This window comes from Atta cephalotes (assembly GCF_000143395.1).
Source record: "Atta cephalotes unplaced genomic scaffold scaffold00014, whole genome shotgun sequence".
Classification (NCBI taxonomy): Eukaryota; Metazoa; Arthropoda; class Insecta; order Hymenoptera; family Formicidae; genus Atta; species Atta cephalotes.
In genome coordinates, this window is record NW_012130078.1 from 1373461 (window position 1) to 1393978 (window position 20518).

Here is a 20518-nt window from a genome sequence, read left to right on the forward strand (position 1 = left end):
GCTCTGTATATAATTGTACATATAATATGATTAATTAATCAAAAATTAGCAATATGATAATTATTTCTGAGAAATATTTTAAGTTTATTTCAATAAGTAATCTGTAAACAGATCACAAAAGTCTTAATAAATTTTAAGTACTTTAAAAATGATATTTAAATATATGTTTAATTAATACTTAAATAATTTTTAAATTTATTGTCGATAATAATAAATTTAAATATTATTTAAGCATCACTCAAGTATATTTAAATATCATTTTTGTAATACTAGAAGTAGCTGAAATCTTTTTTATAATATTTCAAAAAGATTGCAAATTCTTTCTGTAACATTTCATCAATCTTTCAACAAGATTTCATGCGCAAGTACTGCGGATATTTTACTATTCCAGAACTGTCTCAGAAATGTTGCAGATATATTTCGCAATTTTTATGAAATGTTTCACTTTTCAGTTGAAATATTTCTGAAAACTTTCGATGATGTATTCCAGAAGTTTTATGCACGCAGTGAGATTTTGCTATACCGTCTCAAAAAAGTGGTAAAACCAGTGCAACATTTAAAATTTGAAAATGGAAGTTAATTGATAGCAGGATTTTAGCATGATAATGAAATAGTGTATACCATAGTATGCACTCCAACACTCCAGTACAGTGCAGCTGCTTATACGCTGCTGATGAGGCAAACACAAAGTAAAAAATAAGGAGATTCAACTTGAATAGCGCGCGAAAAAAAGTGGAATCGGTTTGTGCATGAATTGGGAGGAAGTCTGCTGAGAAGAATAACCTTTGGACTCTATGTTTAAAAAAGCAGTCAGCTGTACCAGTTGTACACAAAGTAACCCTCTTATTTCGTAACAAGAGACATCAGCAGGTCTATTCTGTAACTCTTAACTGCTCTTAACACAAGTTTCATTATTGCTATAATGCTGTTGGGTAGCTTTTTTACCATAGTAAAAGAGCTATGTAGCGCGGCGTTATAATGATATCGATATTTGCGTTAAGAATTACAGAATAGGCCCGCAGATACTGATAAAAATGAATAAAAGATATAAAGTCAGCAAATAAATGATCTGTTTCTGTTTCTGCACTAGACTACTCTAGAATTCTCTTTCTCGCTTTCGACTCGCTTTCGACAAAATATCGATATGAAATATAAAATATTTCACTTTCAAGTTTCAAAAGTATATACTAGTTCAGCCAGAGCTAAAATGAGGTAGCGGATTCTCTCCCAATTCGGCTCATGAAACGATTCCACCTTTTTCACGAAGTTGAGTCTCCTTACTTCGTCTCAAACTGCGGTCTCGCGGAACGAAAGCGACAGCTCGATCGAATTAATTCAGATGACTTTTGAACACGCTTTTTGATCCATATAAGTTCGATCTCCTTAATCTCTATCCTCCATGGGTGCAAGGCTTCACCTATGGAGGATAGAGACTAAGGAGACTGAACTTATATGGAGAAGAGTTTTGCGATTCGAACGTCGCCTACCGAGCACTAATATCAATTCAGAATTTGATTTTGATCACACTTTTCAAATCCTAGTTCGCTCTCCTTAGTCTTTATCTTCTAGGACTTCATCCAATGTATCTCAAGGGAAAATGCTATATATTCGTCATTTCTTCCATAGTTGTGCCGATTTTTTTCGCCACTTGTTAAAGTGACCGCGTTCAGCAGAAAATTTATTTTGTAACTATTGGAAATTTTTTTCATCTAGGATTATACTTTTAGAAAGTATAATCTAAGAAAGAAGAAAATTTCCAACAATTGCAAAATAAATTCTGCTGCAATGCAACCAATATATTTTTTAAAAACAAGAGATCCCTAGCGATGGTTGTAATTCTGATTCAGAGTTTTGACATTTTAGGTTAGATTTGTCCACGTTACATGCTCCAAAATGCTCTAATATGCTCTAACAATGGTTTAGTTTACACCCAACAACCTGACTTGTATCCTGACCTATACCTTAACTTAAAGGAGCGTTATTCCATCTAAACTTATAATATTTTCTAATATAGTAGGGCCTAATATAGTAGCAATTAGTATCACGTGAATGCCATCTGCCAGTATTTCTTTATTCTTCACGCCTTTAGGTCATCTACATATATTTATGCGTTAAAGATGGTTGCGTCGTGCGGCCTAAGAGAGATCAGGGATCTTGAAAAAGATCCCTCATTTACCCTAAGCGAAGTTACAACTATTTACACCGTTGTGACCTGTCGTCGTGTTTAGGTTAGATTTAGAATATAGGTAGCGGCCTAAACGTAGAGTGTAAACTAGACCAATAACTCCCATGCCTACTGCACACTAGACGCGATGAACGATGAACGACGAACGATATCCAATAAAAGCTCTGCTTTTTTGTGACGATGTAAAGCAGAGTTCTCATTGGATCGCCCGTCGTTCATCTCTTATCGCGTCCAGTGTGCAATAGGCATTATTCACTCCAACGCTGTTAGATGCTTGTTAGAGTGAATAGGAGAGTGAGGAGGATGCGAACAAACTTTTTGACATGTTCCATAAAAAATGTTCTCGTTCTTGTTCAAAAATATCTCTTTTATTTCCGCATACAAGTTTGCTGCACGCGTAAACGGGAATGTCATGAGGTAATAATATTATTTTTTTCATCTTTTTTTAGCTCAATTACTAGGCTTATTTGTTTTAATCCTATTTTATTTATATTGTATGTTTAAGAATAAATTTTACTTATTACCTTCGGTGATTTAGATTGTACAAAAGGTGTATTTAACAAGTTTTTATCAAAATAGTAGAATAGAAACTTTGTATTGAAAATATATATCTTTGGAAATTCAGATACAAGATTTCATAGGTAATAGTATAAAATAAAATTTATAAATAAAAAGTAACAAAAATTAATAATGATATTAAAATAATGATGTTTTCATTTGATCTTTAAAAGAATATTTTATATTTTTTTAACTGTAAAAAATTATCACTTGTATATAATATAGTGACTAATATGCAATATATATAAGTTTAATTGTATTAACATTATATTGTAATAGCATGTCATAACATCGTTTGTATAAAAATTTACAAATGAAATAAAAAAATAAATATTTGTATAGAGATTATATAAAAAATATACAAATTAATAAATCGGCATAAAAATATATGTACACATTAAGAATAAACTTTATTTTGTGCATAAGGTCTTAATTTAATAAATTATAAATGTAAAAAATTAGCAATTATTTTACGATTATCTGTATAATTATAAACAAAGACATATATTACTATGGAAGAACTTTTATAAAATTTACAAATATTTCATGATAAACAATTTTTGCGACTATATGAGACTTTCTTTATTTTAGGTTTTCTTTTTTATTCCAAGCAAACTTATCCTATTAGCTTGTGCTGCTCTTTTGTTGTTCTCTTAATATTCATACTTTCCATGTGACTAAAATGAATTAGACCAATTAGACCAATTAGAATTAGAAAATGAGTGAGAGACAAAATGCATGACAATATTCATTTCGCGCACCTGCTATTAGAATAAAAATAATGAGTATTGAAAAAGGAAATCATTGAATAGAAAAAATGTTCGATCCCGATAATCTTGGAATTAGCCGTACTTAATAAATTCATCACATTAAGGTTCTCGAACCTTTCTTTGGTCTTATCCAAGTATATTTCTGTGCTTTTAATAAATTTTATGCAGATAAGTATGATTTATACATAAAGTATTCTGTTAAGGGCACTTCCCTCAAACTCTTAGATCCATAAGTGATTGATAATTAGTGATGTCGAATGCAAAAATGCGTCGAGAATTGCTTAATAACATACTCACACATCATTCGTTATCCGTAGTGTCTTCAATGACAGAATCCCAATTAAATTCTGTGGCACTTTGCCTCAATGGCAATTCACCAAGGTGTTGGAATCGTTGTACGAAATGTGGATCACGATCTCTAAGCCGTTTAAATCTTTGAAAAGCAAGATTCTTTGCAAATTCGTAGAGTTCTAGATCCAGACTGTTGAGTTTACGTACGGCATCTAATTGTTCTGTACTGAGGGTTGCCATAGTGGCTGCACTAAGTGTGGCATTATGCTGCTCAAATGCAACCGCAAATCGCATTTTAAATGTTTCTTCGAAGGTATACTGCCCCACCTGACACATAAATAAAGTTTATCGTTAGTACATATGAAGTAAAATATAAGAGAAATATAGAGTAAAATATAAAAGTAAAATATAATTATCAATTTTGATAATTATAAGATAAATGTTCACATAAGATCAACCTCCTTCATAAATAAATGACCTTGACATGTTATCAAGGACATATTTTTTAATTCCTTTCATTCCTTACAATATTGTAAGCTGTTATTCCTACATCATGTTCATGAATTGACTGTATTGACTGAATTGACTTTATGTAAATATTTATGACTGTTTTCCTCTTAATAATATTTGGGAGTAATAGATTTATTCCAAACAACCCATTGGATAAATATTTACATTAGCTCAATATCTTCAAAAGTCAATGACTTAATATATAGGGAGTCCCAGAATGACTGTCAAATATTTCATGTGCTAATAGAGTGACTTAAATTAAGTCGAAAAGTCCTCTATTATTTTGCAATTTTCACAATAGTTAACAAGACATTAATTAAAAATCGCCGAATATTGATTTTCAATAATTTTTCAAATACTAGCAAAAAGAAACGCGGTAGTGTCTCGTGCCAAATATGTGCGCTCTTTGGGCGCAAGAGACACTACAATGTTTCTTTATTCGAACTGTTGACCGAAAACATTATAGTCATATACGGTGAACAAAATTTTTAATAGGCTCATTCGATTGGAATCCCATTGTTATGAAAGTGTCTTTATTTTTTTCTACGATGAATGTTAAAAAAGATAATTCAAATGATAATCTTAATTCCCTGATATAACAAATATAATTATAATAAATTTGACTATTGGGAATTAGCGCTATATATGTGCACGATAAATTTCAATATTATTAAATTGTATCTTTCATACTTTAATTACTAATTTATATACATGTTTCAGCTAACTTTTTAGCCATCTTTAGTACATACAGATGAATCCATATGATTAAGTAAATAATGAGATGCATAAGACTACGATAGCCGCATGTTTTTCATCATTTTAGAATCTGCAATGTTTCCACGAGGTGATTAATCATCATTTCTTAGAGTGAAAACATAACCAGCTAGCTGAACGGTACAACCGTGATTAAGCACCTTCAAATGATATTCACAAAGTTTATTAATAAAATCTAAATATATACATTAGCAATAACAGTATTATCTCACATCAAACTTTGCCGATAAGCGTCAATGATATAAACAATTCAGTAAATTAATAATTAAAATAGTTTCAATAAATTATTGTTCGTATTAGAACATTGAAGTAAACTGCTGTCTTGTTTAATTTAAACTATGAAACGTTAAGATTTTTTCGAAAGTTATTGCTGAGTGTTATGTATCTTAAATATTGTATCTTAAATATTTACGTAAAAAGAGAAAATTAAAGCTTCTTTAAGATCGATTCATATGTCTTGTCCAAGAATTCTGTGTCTGTAAGTTAATGCCATTATTTTGTCGCTTTATATGTATAATTTCGAACATTAATCTTTTATTAATTTCGTTCAGTGTCCAAAATTTCAATGTCATCCCAATCAAATTCATGAATGCAACCTATGCACAGTTATTACTAATTTTATGGTGGTTTCTTCTGATGGTTTTTGTGTTCGGTTATTCTAGTCTTTGGTTGCATGAGCGTTTGTCCAACATAAGTTGCATTACAATCTTTGCATCTGATTTTGTAGATTACATTCTTCCTAGATAATTTTGGAACTGAATCTTTATGAGCTTTTATAATATTATTGAGTTTGTTCATACTAAAGAAAAAAAAATACTCATATTTAGATCTTTGGTAATATGTTTAAATTTGTTCGAATTATTCATGATATTGTATTAGGTATACAACTTTGCTTCCGCCGTTTTCCTATAGATGACTTTAGCGGTGGTGGTCGAAATAAATAGATCATAGACGTCATACAATAAACTTGGGCATCTGTCAACATAACCCCATAGAAACATTAGTCGATTTGTGTCTGTATCATAAAGTTATTCTCGCTTGAAAATGTCAGTTTACGAGCCAAATTCTCGTCATTTGCGGGAGGTTTTAATTTTTTGTTTCAATATGAAGAAATCTGCGGCTGAGGCTCATCGAATGCTCTCAAATACTTATGGTGAGGCCGCTATTAGTGAAAGAACGTGTCTTGAGTGATTTCAACGCTTCAAGAACGGTGATTTTGACGTCCAAGGTCATGCTCTGTATTTGGTGGGACCAGCTCGGCGTAGTGTATTATGAACTGTTAAAACCGAACTGAAACAATCACAGGCGATCGAACGCAATTGATGCGTTTGAGCCGAGCATTGAAAGACAAACGGCCGCAATACAACGAGAGACACGATAAAGTGATTTTGCAGCATGATAATGCTCGACTCCATGTTGCGAAAGTGGTCAAGACATACTTGGAAACGTTGAAATGGGAAGTCCTACCCCACCCGCTGTATTCTCCAGACGTTGCTCCCTCTGACTATCACTTGTTTCGATCAATGGCACACGGCCTGGCTGACCAGCACTTCCGATCTTATGAAGAAGTAAAAAATTGGATCGATTCGTGGATAGCCTCAAAAGATGACCAGTTTTTTCGACGCGGGATTCGTACGCTACCCGAAAGATGGGAGAAAGTAATGGCCAGCGATAGACAATACTTTGAATCATAAATGTATAACCAATTTTTTACAATAAAGCCTCGAATTTCGGAAAAAAACGGCGGAAGCAAAGTTGTACACCCAATAAGTTTCTCTTAAATTATCTTAATTTCGGCAATGCATTTAAAGAATAGTGTACCACGCTAGTATAACCAAGATGATTAATTAAACAGACATGTTTACACGCATTGATAAAATTAAGATAATTTAACAGAAAGTTATCAATAACATATATCAAGTGCTCAGAATAAGGATAAAGAAGGGATTTTATTTGTGCGTTTTTACCGTATGAGAAATTTTTTAAACTTATTGATTTGTTATAGGATAGATTCTCCGAGGACTTCTCTGTCCTGCACACAATTGTCGTATGACAAAAACGCATAAATGAAATCTCACTCTAAAAGGGATCACAATCTTTTTTTTACATGAAGCGTTCTCTCGCCTCCAAGTGTATCAATTGTTGAATGCTAATACACTATATAAATACACTAAATAAAAAAAGTTTTATAGTTAAGTTATATATGATAAATGAGCATTGTAACAAAAAGTTATAGTAGACAATAATATATTTATCTAAAAATAATAATGACAATAACAATAAAAATAAATTGTGTATATTTTAATATATATACATACCTTCTGGTATTCAGTCAACATGAAGAAAGGCATAAATTGTAAGTTGTGTTTAGCGCTAGCCAATATTAGACGTTCTTTATCAGTTTTGCTAAGAGTGGAGTTATAACAGCCAACTATCGATAAGTCTGCCAGCATTCTTGTTTGACGATTTCTTGCCAAATTGTAAGGGCATTCCATAAACTGGTCAAATATAAATAATCTTATTATTAAACAAAATCTCTTAAACTGTATCAATAGTTTTGTTCCTCATTTCTTATCTATTATTAAAATCTTAAAAACGTCAAGTTAATTCTTGCTTTCTTATATTAATAACAAGTCACAAATACAAGTACAATGTGTTTACTATAGAAGAGGTCACGACAGAAAATTATCTGATAGGAAACAGCCGCGTACAAAATGAAAAGAGAAAGAGTGCTGTAAGAAATTTAGAGGAAGTACAACAAAGAAACTATCAGAGTCAGTGTCTATGTGACTCGTTGGCAGAACAGAAGTCTATCAATATGAAGATCAAGTCTCGGTTCGAATCTCAAAGTCTTGATTTTTCTCGTGTTTTCGTTTATTTCTTACAGCTTCAGAAGTGGGATTTAATCTGCTATTCCTCAGGGAGAGAGAGCTAGGATTTAAAAAATAAAATCAGGATTGCTGGGATTGAAAAAATAAAATCAGAAAATGAATTTTAAAATTCCTTGACTTTTCTGAGATTTTCCAGATGAAATAAACATAAACATATGTAAATTTTAACAGATTTAGAGTCAAAGGAAAGCTAGTCTATTATTAAAAACATGCAAAAAAGGCATAATAAAAAAATTTTTGAATGCAAATTTAAGCCAACAAAAAAATAAATTAGTATTAGAAAAAAGAATGCAATTATGAAAAAGGAGGATTGAATAAAAATACTGAATAAAATCTACATTTTTTAATTATTTTAAAATCATTTACAAGATGCAAGTTTTGAATGTATTTACAATAACTATAAAGATATAATATTGAAAAATTATAACAATTATTTGGAATACGAGCAATTTAAGGAAATTGTGAGCAAATTTCAAAATTCCAAATTTTTTTACATTTTTCCCGATTTTCCGTGACCAATTTCAATTTCCTTGATTCTTCTCGGTTTTCCTAGTTTTTCAAGTGGTAATTATGAAAGTTTTGGAGTCACAGGAATCGGAGCTAGTAGTAAAGAGTGCCCAAAAGTGTGCTCAAAATGATTCGATAAGAAGAGAGACTAATAGAGATCCTCTAGATAGAAATCAGGCAAAGCTCTGGCATGATGTCATCGGAAATGACGTGATTTTAAAAATGCGCGTCACTATCAATGTGTGTGCATGAGTATGTGCGTGCATGCATGTGTGTGAAGTGATCTAAGTATTTTATAATGAAATAACTACGTTACTACTTGCATATTGTAAAAATTGCGAAATGTAGAGGACTTTTCGACTCAGTTTTTTTTATTAAGAACAGCACTATGACATTATTTCAGAGTATAGTAGACATTATTTCAGATACACCCTATACAATTTCATAATAGCACTTTTAGATTAATTTGAACATAAAATGTATTTGTATATGAATTTTTATTCATTTATTTTATATACCAAAAGTTCTAATGACATATTTTCATTTCATGTATTATTTATTGTAAAAAACTCGTTCTGCGAAAGAGAATGAATTGAAAAGAGAATGAATTCTAGAGATATAGCTTGAATTTCTGAACATGTGCTCATAATAAAGCAAATTGAAATTCGTGAGCAAAGACGATATTACTCGAGCACAAACTTTAAACGAGATGATATGGATTGATGGATTCTTCAGAATAATAAAGGGTTTTAACAGATTAAGAATTAATTAAATTAAATTAAATTAAATTAGTTTCATGAATTAAATTAATTTCACTCTCCATAATACGCTATTATCACGTCTGCAAGCAGGTCAATTGTAAAGTATGATGTCACTTTTTTCACCGCTTTCACAACAAAGCGGCAGAGCCAATCATGGAGTAGGCAGCATTGGCGCGCGCACTAATGTTGATGAGTGCGTTCAATCCGAAGATAAAGCCGCTAGCTTGCTCGCCAAGCGATTGAATGTGATTGGTTGAATTTAAAGATCCTATAATAAAAGTCGCGACACAAGCTAACACGAATCGACTTTTTGTATACAAGGTAGTAATTGTAATAAAATCGCTAACAGAGAGAGAAATATATTGTATCTTTGTCTAAACCTTAACACATCTCTAACATAATGATCTAAACTTACGCTGACGGAACACGTGTACATATGTTGTACTCGATTATACTGATAATTATTAAAAATGATTAGGTGTGCAACTCTATTTTGCAATAATTTAGTAGCCAAAGGATACATAATGAAAGCATTTCCTCGAAATACCGAATGTCGTGCTTTATAGGCGAAAAATGTTAGCAAAAGATGTTGGGAAAATGGTGTGAAAAATTGATTGCAACAGCAAATTCTTTTCTCTGCGAAGTTAAATAATATTTACATAAATTTATTATTTAAAAATTAATAACATATATTTCATTAAAAATACAATTATTATAAATCTTTCTTTTACTTTTTTATGTACGTAATTAATACACTAATTATATGCATGCCTCAAATATTAAATTAGCAATTTTAAAAAAATTAAAATTATTAACGCTAAAAACCTTTTAATGTCAATCAAAATTACAAAATTGATAACATGTTAAGATCAAGGCAATTAGTTCTACGCAATTTTATCAAATTGAAACGATGTGAAAATTATAAAATTGAGTAAATTTATTAGATGTTAACTAATGAAATTATAAATATTCTAATGAGCTTGTTCACTTTTTGTCATTTTTAATTCTCGTTTCAAAGTACACAATTAAATTTTTAAATTTTCATTTTATTAAAAAAATAGATTAAAATAAACAATTTTTCTGGCATTATTTCGATTTATGCATTGTAATGTAAGAAATCTATTTGTTAATAATTTTTTAAAATAATTTTTAAAATAATTAATATTAATTATGTTATTGAAATTTAAGAATAATACAAATATAGGTGGAATATTCAAATATAGGTGGGAATTGTTGAAACATGCCGGACCAATCAAAATGCGATTTTTTCATGTTGCAACTCTTATTGAATCTATAAGTAACAACCAATCATATTAATTTGCTTGGTGAGCAGGTTAGCTTTTGAACATGTCCAATATCTCAAAAACATTGAATTGAAACATTGTGAACATTGCAGCAACATCGCAAAGTGTAGATTCAATGTTGAAGAGACGTTATAAAAACGTTGAATTGCAACGTCCGTAAGACATAAAACATTTTTCGCACATTAATTAATTCAATTTTATTACTAAAATACTTAAGTATTATTATATGTGTGATTAACATCATATTCCGAAACACGCACGATAAAATTATAATTGAAAAAAAAAAAAACGACTTTCCCTCATTTGGGAATTAGTTTCCTTCTTTTCTAAGCAGTCACTCATCCAATCTTGTATCCCATCTAATGGTGCCAAACCTCTGCAATTTACGAGAATTGCTGTTTCAATGATCCACGAACATTAAATGTTAATGATGTATAACATATAGATATATAGAAGATGTAGTGACATATAGATATATAGAAAGATTATGAATCGACGTTGTATATCGAACCGGTCAACACAAACAATATCACATTCTGCACGCGCGGCCGATTCTCACGTAGACATATGTCGCTTAGAGATAAGTTTCGTTAAAAGATCAATTTAAATGATTTAAATTTTCTATTTACATGACATTTTACTTTTGTTTATTTTTTACACAATAAAATAGATTTCAATATATAATTTATTCAATGTCGTTTCAACGTTACAGCAACATCAACAATTTATGTGGAAAAATCAATAAAGGTTCAACTGATGGTTCAATTTGTTCAATATTGTTTCAATATTGCAACAACATTAACAATCAATGTAGAAGAACCAATATAGATACAACATTGATAAAATATTGACATATCAACATTCAATATTGCAACATCTCAGTAGCATTCTTTCAACATTCTGTGTTCTATAGGGGCTGATTTCTACCTAGATAGCCAAGACTGCCAAGATCATATATTACTATTTGTGTACTACATACTATGTTGGTAGAACTCGGATAATAACCGAGCATGATCTGCCATCTCAGTTAGTATCGGTAGAAATGTGCAGTAGAAAACGAATAATTTCAATATCAAGATAAATTATAAAAAAATTTGCAAAAATTAAACAGAATTCTTGGAAATAAAAACAGTACATTTTGAACATTTCATATTGAGACAATATACTGTGATATCATTATATTATATTGGCAAATGTCAGAAATCGAATTTATATGCATGACGGTAAAAACATGACAAAAATCAAGCACATGCTACGATTTTAAAAAGTAACAACACAATATAAACACGACACGGTAATATTATATCTTTCGTTTACCTATGCACGTATATCTATCAATATTTATCTCATATTTAAATTTCTGTTATGGGAAAATATAAAGGCAGCCTAATGAAAATAAAATGGCTAATGAAAATAAAAATGTGTAGTATTTTCCTATTAGTTTAATATCTGATACAATTCCTACAGAGAAAGAATTCATATTAAACAGAATATTAAACTGATTTTTTGGACAATAATTCTCTCAATGTGAAGAATTGTTTATTAAAGTATTTTTCAAGTTACGCTCATGCTAAAAAATTAAAATCGCATACAACCTATGAATATCTCTCCGCGTGTGCTCTTTAGAAAGAGAAACTTTTGAAGCGAGCGCACACGCGCGCACGTACGTCATATCTGCACTGAAGACAGTTGAAATGTGACAACAGCATGTCTTGTCACTCGGCATGCAAGAAGAAGAATTCCATCAAATTGCAAATTTACACTACTCTAATAAAAGAAATGGCACCACTCTAGGCCTCCTCATTTTTTAAATAAGATTCCAATAATATTTCTATATTATACTTATTTCTTATACTTATTTCTATATTATACTTATTTAAAGAAAAAATTGTAGAAGATTTTTGCCGCAAAGTACTAAAACATTACTTTGGCAATACTTGATAATATAATATATTGGAGTTTACATATTAAATGCTGAAATTTTGAAGGTGAACATTTCCATTTCGGCGTCGCTATAGTTTGGGAACTCGAAATTGAATTTTTGAAACTTTAACCATATATAGATAAAATTATTTTAAACATAATATCCAAATTTCAAAAAAATCTGTAGAAACTCAATTTCTCGGAATAATACCTTAACATTACTTAAGATGCAAAAAATTAAAAATATAATTTCTATTTAGCAAAAACTTTTTCTGATTAAATTTACTTCTTTAATTTACTTCTTAATAAAAATACATTTATTTATTAAAAGTTAAATGTATGATAAAATATATTTATTTAGTATGCGTGATTACTGATACGCTCTCTGCAGCTGATAATGCAGATTGCATTATCCGCGTATATATGCCAATATGAACAAGATCGCAGTAAATATTCGAATATTCGAAGAACGCAGATCTGTGAAGCGATACTCGGCAGCCGAGAATAATCGGCAGAGGCAGAAAAATCTCTACCCAGTGTTATGATCGAGACTGAATAGAATTGCAATAACTAATTTGCTGTCCGGTGTTAATGATAGCCATTCTTGAGATCGAGCGTGGTGAGATATCGTGCTCCACGCAGTTTATCTAGTGTCGCGGTTATTATATATTTGCGGGAGCGGATAGGCGTTCGTTTGGTTCGATCACTTCATTCACGCAACAGAAATTAATATAAAATCTATTTTGTCCGTTTTCCTTCTTGACTATCGGAGATCCCTACTTTACCGGATCCCTACTTTTACTTGCTGCCGGTTCTATGATGACGTCCTGCACTATTTGTTCGACTTTGATTATGGACTGTATGGCAGAGTTTCATGAGTAGTCTTTGTTTAATCGGGCGGATTCCCGATTTGACGCGTATTTGATGTGCGCAACACGTGAAGCCTTACTATCAAATATAGGCAGCTCTACGTCGAGAAATTTTTGTACTAGCTTTGTATTAGCCGGTCAGAATCGCGAAACTTAATTATAAATCGACGCCAATTAATACTGCGCTCTTGAACGTCGGTATTACGCGGAACAAGTGCTTGACGTGCCCGGTTGCCGACCATTAGAAGTATATTAACATGGTCGGGCAGTGTCATTTGGCCATCAACGAGTTGAACTTCCTTTGCTTCCCTCTCTATACTGAAATGTAGTTCCTCTTGTTGTCACAATATCGTTGTTAATAAATGATATTTCCGAGTTGGTATTTACTAATTCGAGCTTCGAACTTTATATTTTCGACGTGCGGCCGAAGTGCGAATTTCACGCTGATGACCAGGAGACGGTTTCCCCGGTCGGTCAATTTCCCGGCGGCAGGTGAGACAGTTCTTTGTTAGTATTCTATTCTTGCCGCACTACGAACAGAATTTTTTCGGAAGGCGCTTATATTCGAATCGTGTGTGCCTCCTCTGTTTGCAGCACTGGCAACACTCATCGTTGTATATTGGCTACAACAGAGTAGATTCTTCCCTCCGTTTTTTTTTGACTGTGAGGCGTAGGTTGCGGCTTCGCGGCTTAAATCTTGTATTGACTGCACGTCGGTATGTCATGCTCTTGTAAGCCACTTATAGAAGAAATGCATATTCCGGTAAAGATACTGCAATTTTCACTGTTCCATCGCGGTTCCTTATTCCGACGCGATTCATCAATTAATGCCGTGGAATATTTAAAAAAAAGTTTCCCCGACTTCTGTTTATGCGCGTGAATATCTTTTAATAACTGGAATTCGTCTGAATGTGAAAAACGCTTTAAAACTAGTGTCATCCTAGTTTTCGCTTATGGTTTCCTCGGCACTGCGTCTGCGCGTTTCCCTTTAAAAGTACCGGTAGCCCTTATGATTTTGCAGTTTCGCTGCAGCGCCGCAACGATCCTCCGCAGCGATCTCACAAAGCGCGGATCCGCGCCTAGCTCGAGCGGGTGAGCGAAATCTTCAGGGGGCCGTCAATTGAATGATTTATTTTACTAATCCCCAGCCTTTATTTTATTTTATGTGAAATAAATGGGAACTTCACCGAGCGAAGAACCGGCGAGGAAGGAAATCACCATTGGTGGCGAAAAGGAGATCAGGATTCTAGGAACTGTCACGCACCGGAGACGGAAAGCGCGGAGTCAGTGAGATAGAAGGAAGCGACGTTCACTGCCGCTAAAGGACTTAGCAGTATCCCAGGCACGAGGGATGCATGACGAGCAAGAAAGGATCCCGCACATTAAAATAATAGGCGAATCGCAGGAATCAACGTAAAGGTCGTTAAGCTCGGCCTCGATATCGGAACGCGACCGAAGACGGCCAGCGGAGAAGAAAAATCCGCGAAGCCGCGAGGCGCCCCACAAAACTCCGCCACACACGATCTTACACACAAAGGGCCGCGAGCCTGCTAATTGGTCGCGACAATACACGACGTGACTGCGCATTCTCAGTGGAGGGGAGGGGGGGGGCTAGCGAATTAATTGCGTATAGACTGGGATCTTGCTCGTTCTCTTCCATTTCGAGCCGCCTACCGACGTAGACGTTCTGGACTGGCAAACGTTTCTGATGAGCGAGAGATCCCGAAGTTCATTCCATGCGACAAGGAAATTATTGGTGAGATTACCCTTTTGCGTTATACTTGTGTAAAGTAGCATGCAACGTAGCATGGAATTATCCTCGCATTTTGTCATCGGCATATCAATTTTGCGTTAGTGTAAAGTCCGCCATAAGCAACATGTTTTGGTGTATGGAGTACGGCGTGGCAGGCGCCAAACGTGGGAATCTTCCGAGCACACTTGCAAGAGGCTATCGGGGATAGATTCGAGCTACGGATACGAGCCTCCTAGGGATTGCAGTCTTGACGAGTTGGAAGAGCCATCTTTTCGTATATTTTGAGCGCGGCATGGGAGCAAACTCCGAGGGCTAAGATTTTCGTGATTCAACATGGAAATTCGCGTGTATACGCCGCGGGGCGAATTGTGTTGCGCTGATCGTTAATTTAGAATATCGCAACAAACGGGGTCTGCCTGTAAGATGTCTTGCAACACTCTCGTATTCTCGGCGTAAACTTGGTGTGTCGTGATAACTCTTGGCGTGTACTACCATCGCTGTATGTTCGCTCTTGATGCGTGAAAAGTGTGATATGTTCGTTCTTAGTACATGATATTGTCTTATTTGTCCTCGATGCGAGAAATTAGTCGCGTTTGCGTTGGAAATCTTTGAATCAATGGTAAGACGCTCTCGCGTCTATATATCATTCTGTGTGATGAGATCGTATGTATTTGCATGCGCCGTTAGAAAAAGAGTGTCCCGCTATGGAATTCTCTGTTCAAAGCCCCGTGATAGAATGTTCTGATTGACGGTGTGAATGCACGTGAATTGACTCCGATCATTCTTGAATCGACTTTACGTTTTCGTGTGTTTGCCAAAATAATTTCTCTTCTTCTTGCGTTCCAGATTCTTGTCTTTTTTTTTAGAGCGCAGTCATCATTTTTGTTTTTCTTTGGTGTTATTATTGCTTCTATTTTATTTAATAAAATAAACGCATCGTAATATTTGTGACTACATAAATGGAATTTTCAATTTGAAGGGGCATAGACCCGTAGGCATACTTAAAACGCGTAAAAGAGCTCAAAGAAGATTAGAGCTTACCGATCATTAATTCTTCAAAGAAATATCGGTACTGCTAAAGAGAAACGCATGTGATGTCGAGGAAATCGTAAGCGATGGAAAAACTAGGGCAACTTCGTCACTAGTTTTAAAACCTCGTTTTTACCACATGCAGATAAATTCTAATTATTAGAAGACGTTTACGCGTGCAAACAGAAGCCGAGGGAAACTTTTTTTTAAATATCCCACAGCATTAATAGGCCCGATGAACTGCGTTGGAATAATATAAATAACGACGGAACAACAATTGGAATATCTTTACCAGAATATGTATTATACTTCTCCTATCAGTGGCGTATCCGACATACCGACGTATGGTCAATACAAGATTTAAACCGCAACCTGCGAACACTTCACAGCCTTCGAAAAAGCGGAGAAAAAAATCGAAAGAATCCGCTCATAAAATCCCTGTTGCAGCCGCAGTATATGACTACGATGAGTGTTGCTGGCGCTGCAAGCAGAGAGGGCACACTCGAATGTAGGCGCCGTCCAAAAACATTCTGCTCGCAGTGCGGCAAGGATGGGGTACTAACAAAGAATTGTCATCGCCGAGAAACAGGCTACCGACCAGGAGTTCCCAGCCATTCTCTAGTTATCAGCGTAAAATTCGCTTCGGCTGCAGGTTGACATGTGTCGAAAATATAAAGTTAGAAACATCAGTAGATACCGGCTCGGAAATATCTTTTATTAATAACGATACTGTGCAATTTAGAGGTATTGCATTTTAGTATAGAGAGGGAAGCAAAAGAAATTCAACTCGCCGACATGGCCAAACGATAACACTGCCTGGCCACATTAATATATCTATCATGATCGACAACCAGCACGTTTAGCACATGTTCTGCGTAATGCTGATTCTCAAGAGCGCGGCATTAATCGGTGTCGATTTATGGGTGAAATTAAGCTTCGCGAGTTCTTCCACGGACTGTTAGCTATCCGATCAGTTACTGTCACCTCAATGAAGGAACCCGGAGAACCGAAAGCGAAGACCGGCAGCTACAAAAATTTTTCGACGTAAAACTGCTGAAATTTGATATCGTGCAAGGTATCTCCACTCATTGCGCGCAACATCAAATACGCGTCAAATCGCAATTAAATGAAGATACTGTCTCCGAAACCACACCATACAGCCCAAAATCGAACAAATAGTGTAGGATGGCGTCATAGAACCGACTAAGCTCATGAAATTGCGGTGGTCATCGTGAAGAAAAAAACGGGAAAAATACATTTTTTTGTATTAATTTTATATTAATTTCTGCTGCGAGAATGAGGTGATCAGATGCCTATCTGCTTCCGCAAAACCACTAGATAAACTATGCGGAGCACGATATCTTACGAAGCTGGATCCTAAGAATGGCTACTAGATAGCATTAATACTGGAGAGCAAATCAGTTACTGCATCCACTATATTGGGTAAAAAGGCTGTACCAGTTCACAATTATGCCATTCGGACTGATACATTCAGCACCGATCACATTCCAGCATTTACTAGATACCGTCCTGGATCTTCAGTTAGAGCCGCACGTTTTGGTTTATTTGGATGATATAATTATTACAAATCGCAAATGCAAATAAATAAACGAAGACAATGGATTAATGGAAATTGGTGCTGGCTAGTAATTGCACTATTATTTCATAAATCTAATATTACAAACGTATACAAATACACTATCCATGGAAATTAAAGCATCACCTCTCAGTAATTTTTACAAAAATGGCCAAAATGAGACATTCAAAAATTTTTGTATAAATAAAAGTATTTGTAGAAGTTACACTCACTCAAAGTTTATCAATTCTTCGAAGGCGTGACAGACGGTACTTTAATTTCTAGATAGTGCGCGGATAATGCGTGCATGCGTGCGTGCGTGCGTGCGTGCGTGCGTGCGTGCGTGTGTGTGTGTGTGTGTGTGTGTGTGTGTGGTGTGTGTGCGCGCGCGCGTGCGCGCGCGCGTGCGTGCGTGCGTGCGTGCGTGTATATATATATATATATATAAAAATAAGGAAGCCAGTTAAGAATGCGTGAGTGAATAGAAAGAACAAAAAACGAAATGACCATCAGCATCCTTGTTTAATCGCACAAGCGCTGTTGATTTTCAGAGTTAGATGGAGAGATTTCAGAAGCGCAATATATCGATGCCGCCACTTAGCTTTCAAAGTTCTATACGCGGCACAACATTAGACAAAAATAAAGATGGCCATCCCATATTCTTTCCTTTTCTACTATCTAACATTTCCACTTACAGGGATCCCTATACATTGCCTACTCTATACATAACCTCTTTGCGTATGCTTCAACATGTTCCTACTTCCTCCAACCGTAGCTCCTACTCACTTTCGACTCATGAGACTCCTAGAGATATCATTGCCACTTTTGACTAGAGAGAAGGCCTTAGAGGCATTCAGACATAATCCTACGGATGGTAACTTCGCACTACCGGCCGTTCGACTAAGTGTGACGTGAACCAAATGTCCGAACCTGCTTCCTGGTTCCTTTCGTATTGAGCAGGATTACTATATCGCAATGTTTTTATTACTGATTTAATACTGATTAGTTATCAGTAGGATAAAATTGTCTTATAACGATCATTGTGGATCTGATCATGCAGGATTTAGAAATGGAGATGCTGAAGACTTTACAGTAACATCCTCTTTTTTTAGATATGTAGATGACATAGCCATTCCATCTTCGATTGAACAAGTTGTTCTTAATAAGTTCAACTCATATCATCTCAGGCTACAATTTATGTTAGAAATATATAACAATAGCATTAAGTTTTTAGATATGATGATTTTGAAACAATAAAATAATATTTGATTGAAAATCACAAATCTACCTTTTCTAGCAGGTACGTGAATTATTTGTCTTAGCACTCCATTTTTCAAAAAAAGGGCACAATTATTGGATTAGTTGATAAAATCTTTCTTCTGATCAAATTCAAGATTTTATATAAAAAAGTTAGAATTTGTAGTTAAAGTGCTTTCAGAAAACGATTATCTATTGAGTTTCATTTTCGACACAATTCAAGAAAGAATTAAGTCTTGCCGACAAAAAACTTTTAAACAAATTAGTGAAATAACTTCGATTGACTAGAACAATAAAAAAAAATAACTTGGTTTACTCTCCCATATATTAACTATTATTTTTTTGATAAATTTAAAAGCACTATTAAGAATTTAAACTCAAGACTTTCTTTCTTTAGTGTTATAATTTTTTTTAGTTCTACATTTTCGTGTACTTACTTTTATACTATCCGAAACTCAGTAAAGGTATATTCAATAAAAAATATAGGAGTATCCAGAACGCCGAAAACTTACAAGTTAATCCTATAGGTTAACCTATAGGTCCCAAATAACCTCTTGCCTTCTCATCACATCGAAAATGCAAAAAAAACCTTTGTAGGTTTCATATCTATGGACAGTTAAAGTTTTTTTTCAGCCTCAATTCGGGTCTTAAAATTATATAAAAAATTATAAAAAAGTTACAGTAATGTAAAAAATCGCATAGGATACATTGAACCCATGAATGACTCATTAAGGTTAATTCATTCATCAAAGTTCATTAAAAAAATCCTCTTTCAAATTCACAAAAAAAGAATATCGTGTATAAGATGCAAAGATTGTAATGCAACATATGTTGGAAAAAGACAGTTGAAAACTAGATTGACTAAACACAGAAATTATATCCATAAAAACACGTCTATTTATTTAGTAATAACGGACCATAGGTTGCATCATAATCATGAATTCGATTGGAATAATGTGGCAATTTTAGATTCTGAATGCAATTATAAAAAAAGATTGATATCTGAAATGATACACAAAAAAAAACGACAGAAGAATGGTATAAATCGTCACAGTGACACAGAATTTTTAGATAAGCCATGTATGCATTTCTCAAACAACATCTAATTTATATTGTTATTTTTAACAATATTATGATTCGTGACATTATAGAGAATATTAAATTCATGCTTGTACTTTCTTTAGTTTAAATCTTGATATGACAACGAGCACCATCATACCTTGCTTAATTTAATACTATGACATAGTTTCTTAATTAAAAAATACTTGTTTTTATATAATGATGATTACGCATCATACTTGTTATATTCTTGTATGCGGTTAATATATTATAATTTGCTCCAGTGAAGTGAATCAATTATTTATCTAATCTTGCTTAATCTCATCCGTTTTAATTTCTGATCATGTCACCTTTAAAGATCAATCAATCGATTGGCATCATCCGCCTAACTGATATAGGAAAGTGATAGATCTTCACACGACTATTAATTTACGTTAACTTGTATCAACATCTTTTTATAACGCAATACTGAAGATGACTAAAAGATTATATATATATATA

At 33.7% G+C, this 20518-nt stretch overlaps 1 protein-coding gene across 1 annotated transcript in view; it reads right to left on the reverse strand.

The window, feature by feature from the left end:
* Positions 1 to 3813: 3813 nt before the first annotated feature.
* The window catches only part of LOC105617753 (heparan-sulfate 6-O-sulfotransferase 2), a 55336-nt gene continuing 38631 nt past the window's right edge, over positions 3814 to 20518 (reverse strand). Inside the window, exons 3-4 of the mRNA XM_012199307.1 lie at positions 7407 to 7586; positions 3814 to 4131 (exon numbers count right to left, since the gene is read on the reverse strand). Coding sequence (XP_012054697.1) covers positions 3814 to 4131; positions 7407 to 7586 — 498 coding nt within the window. The remainder of the gene's footprint in view (positions 4132 to 7406; positions 7587 to 20518) is intronic.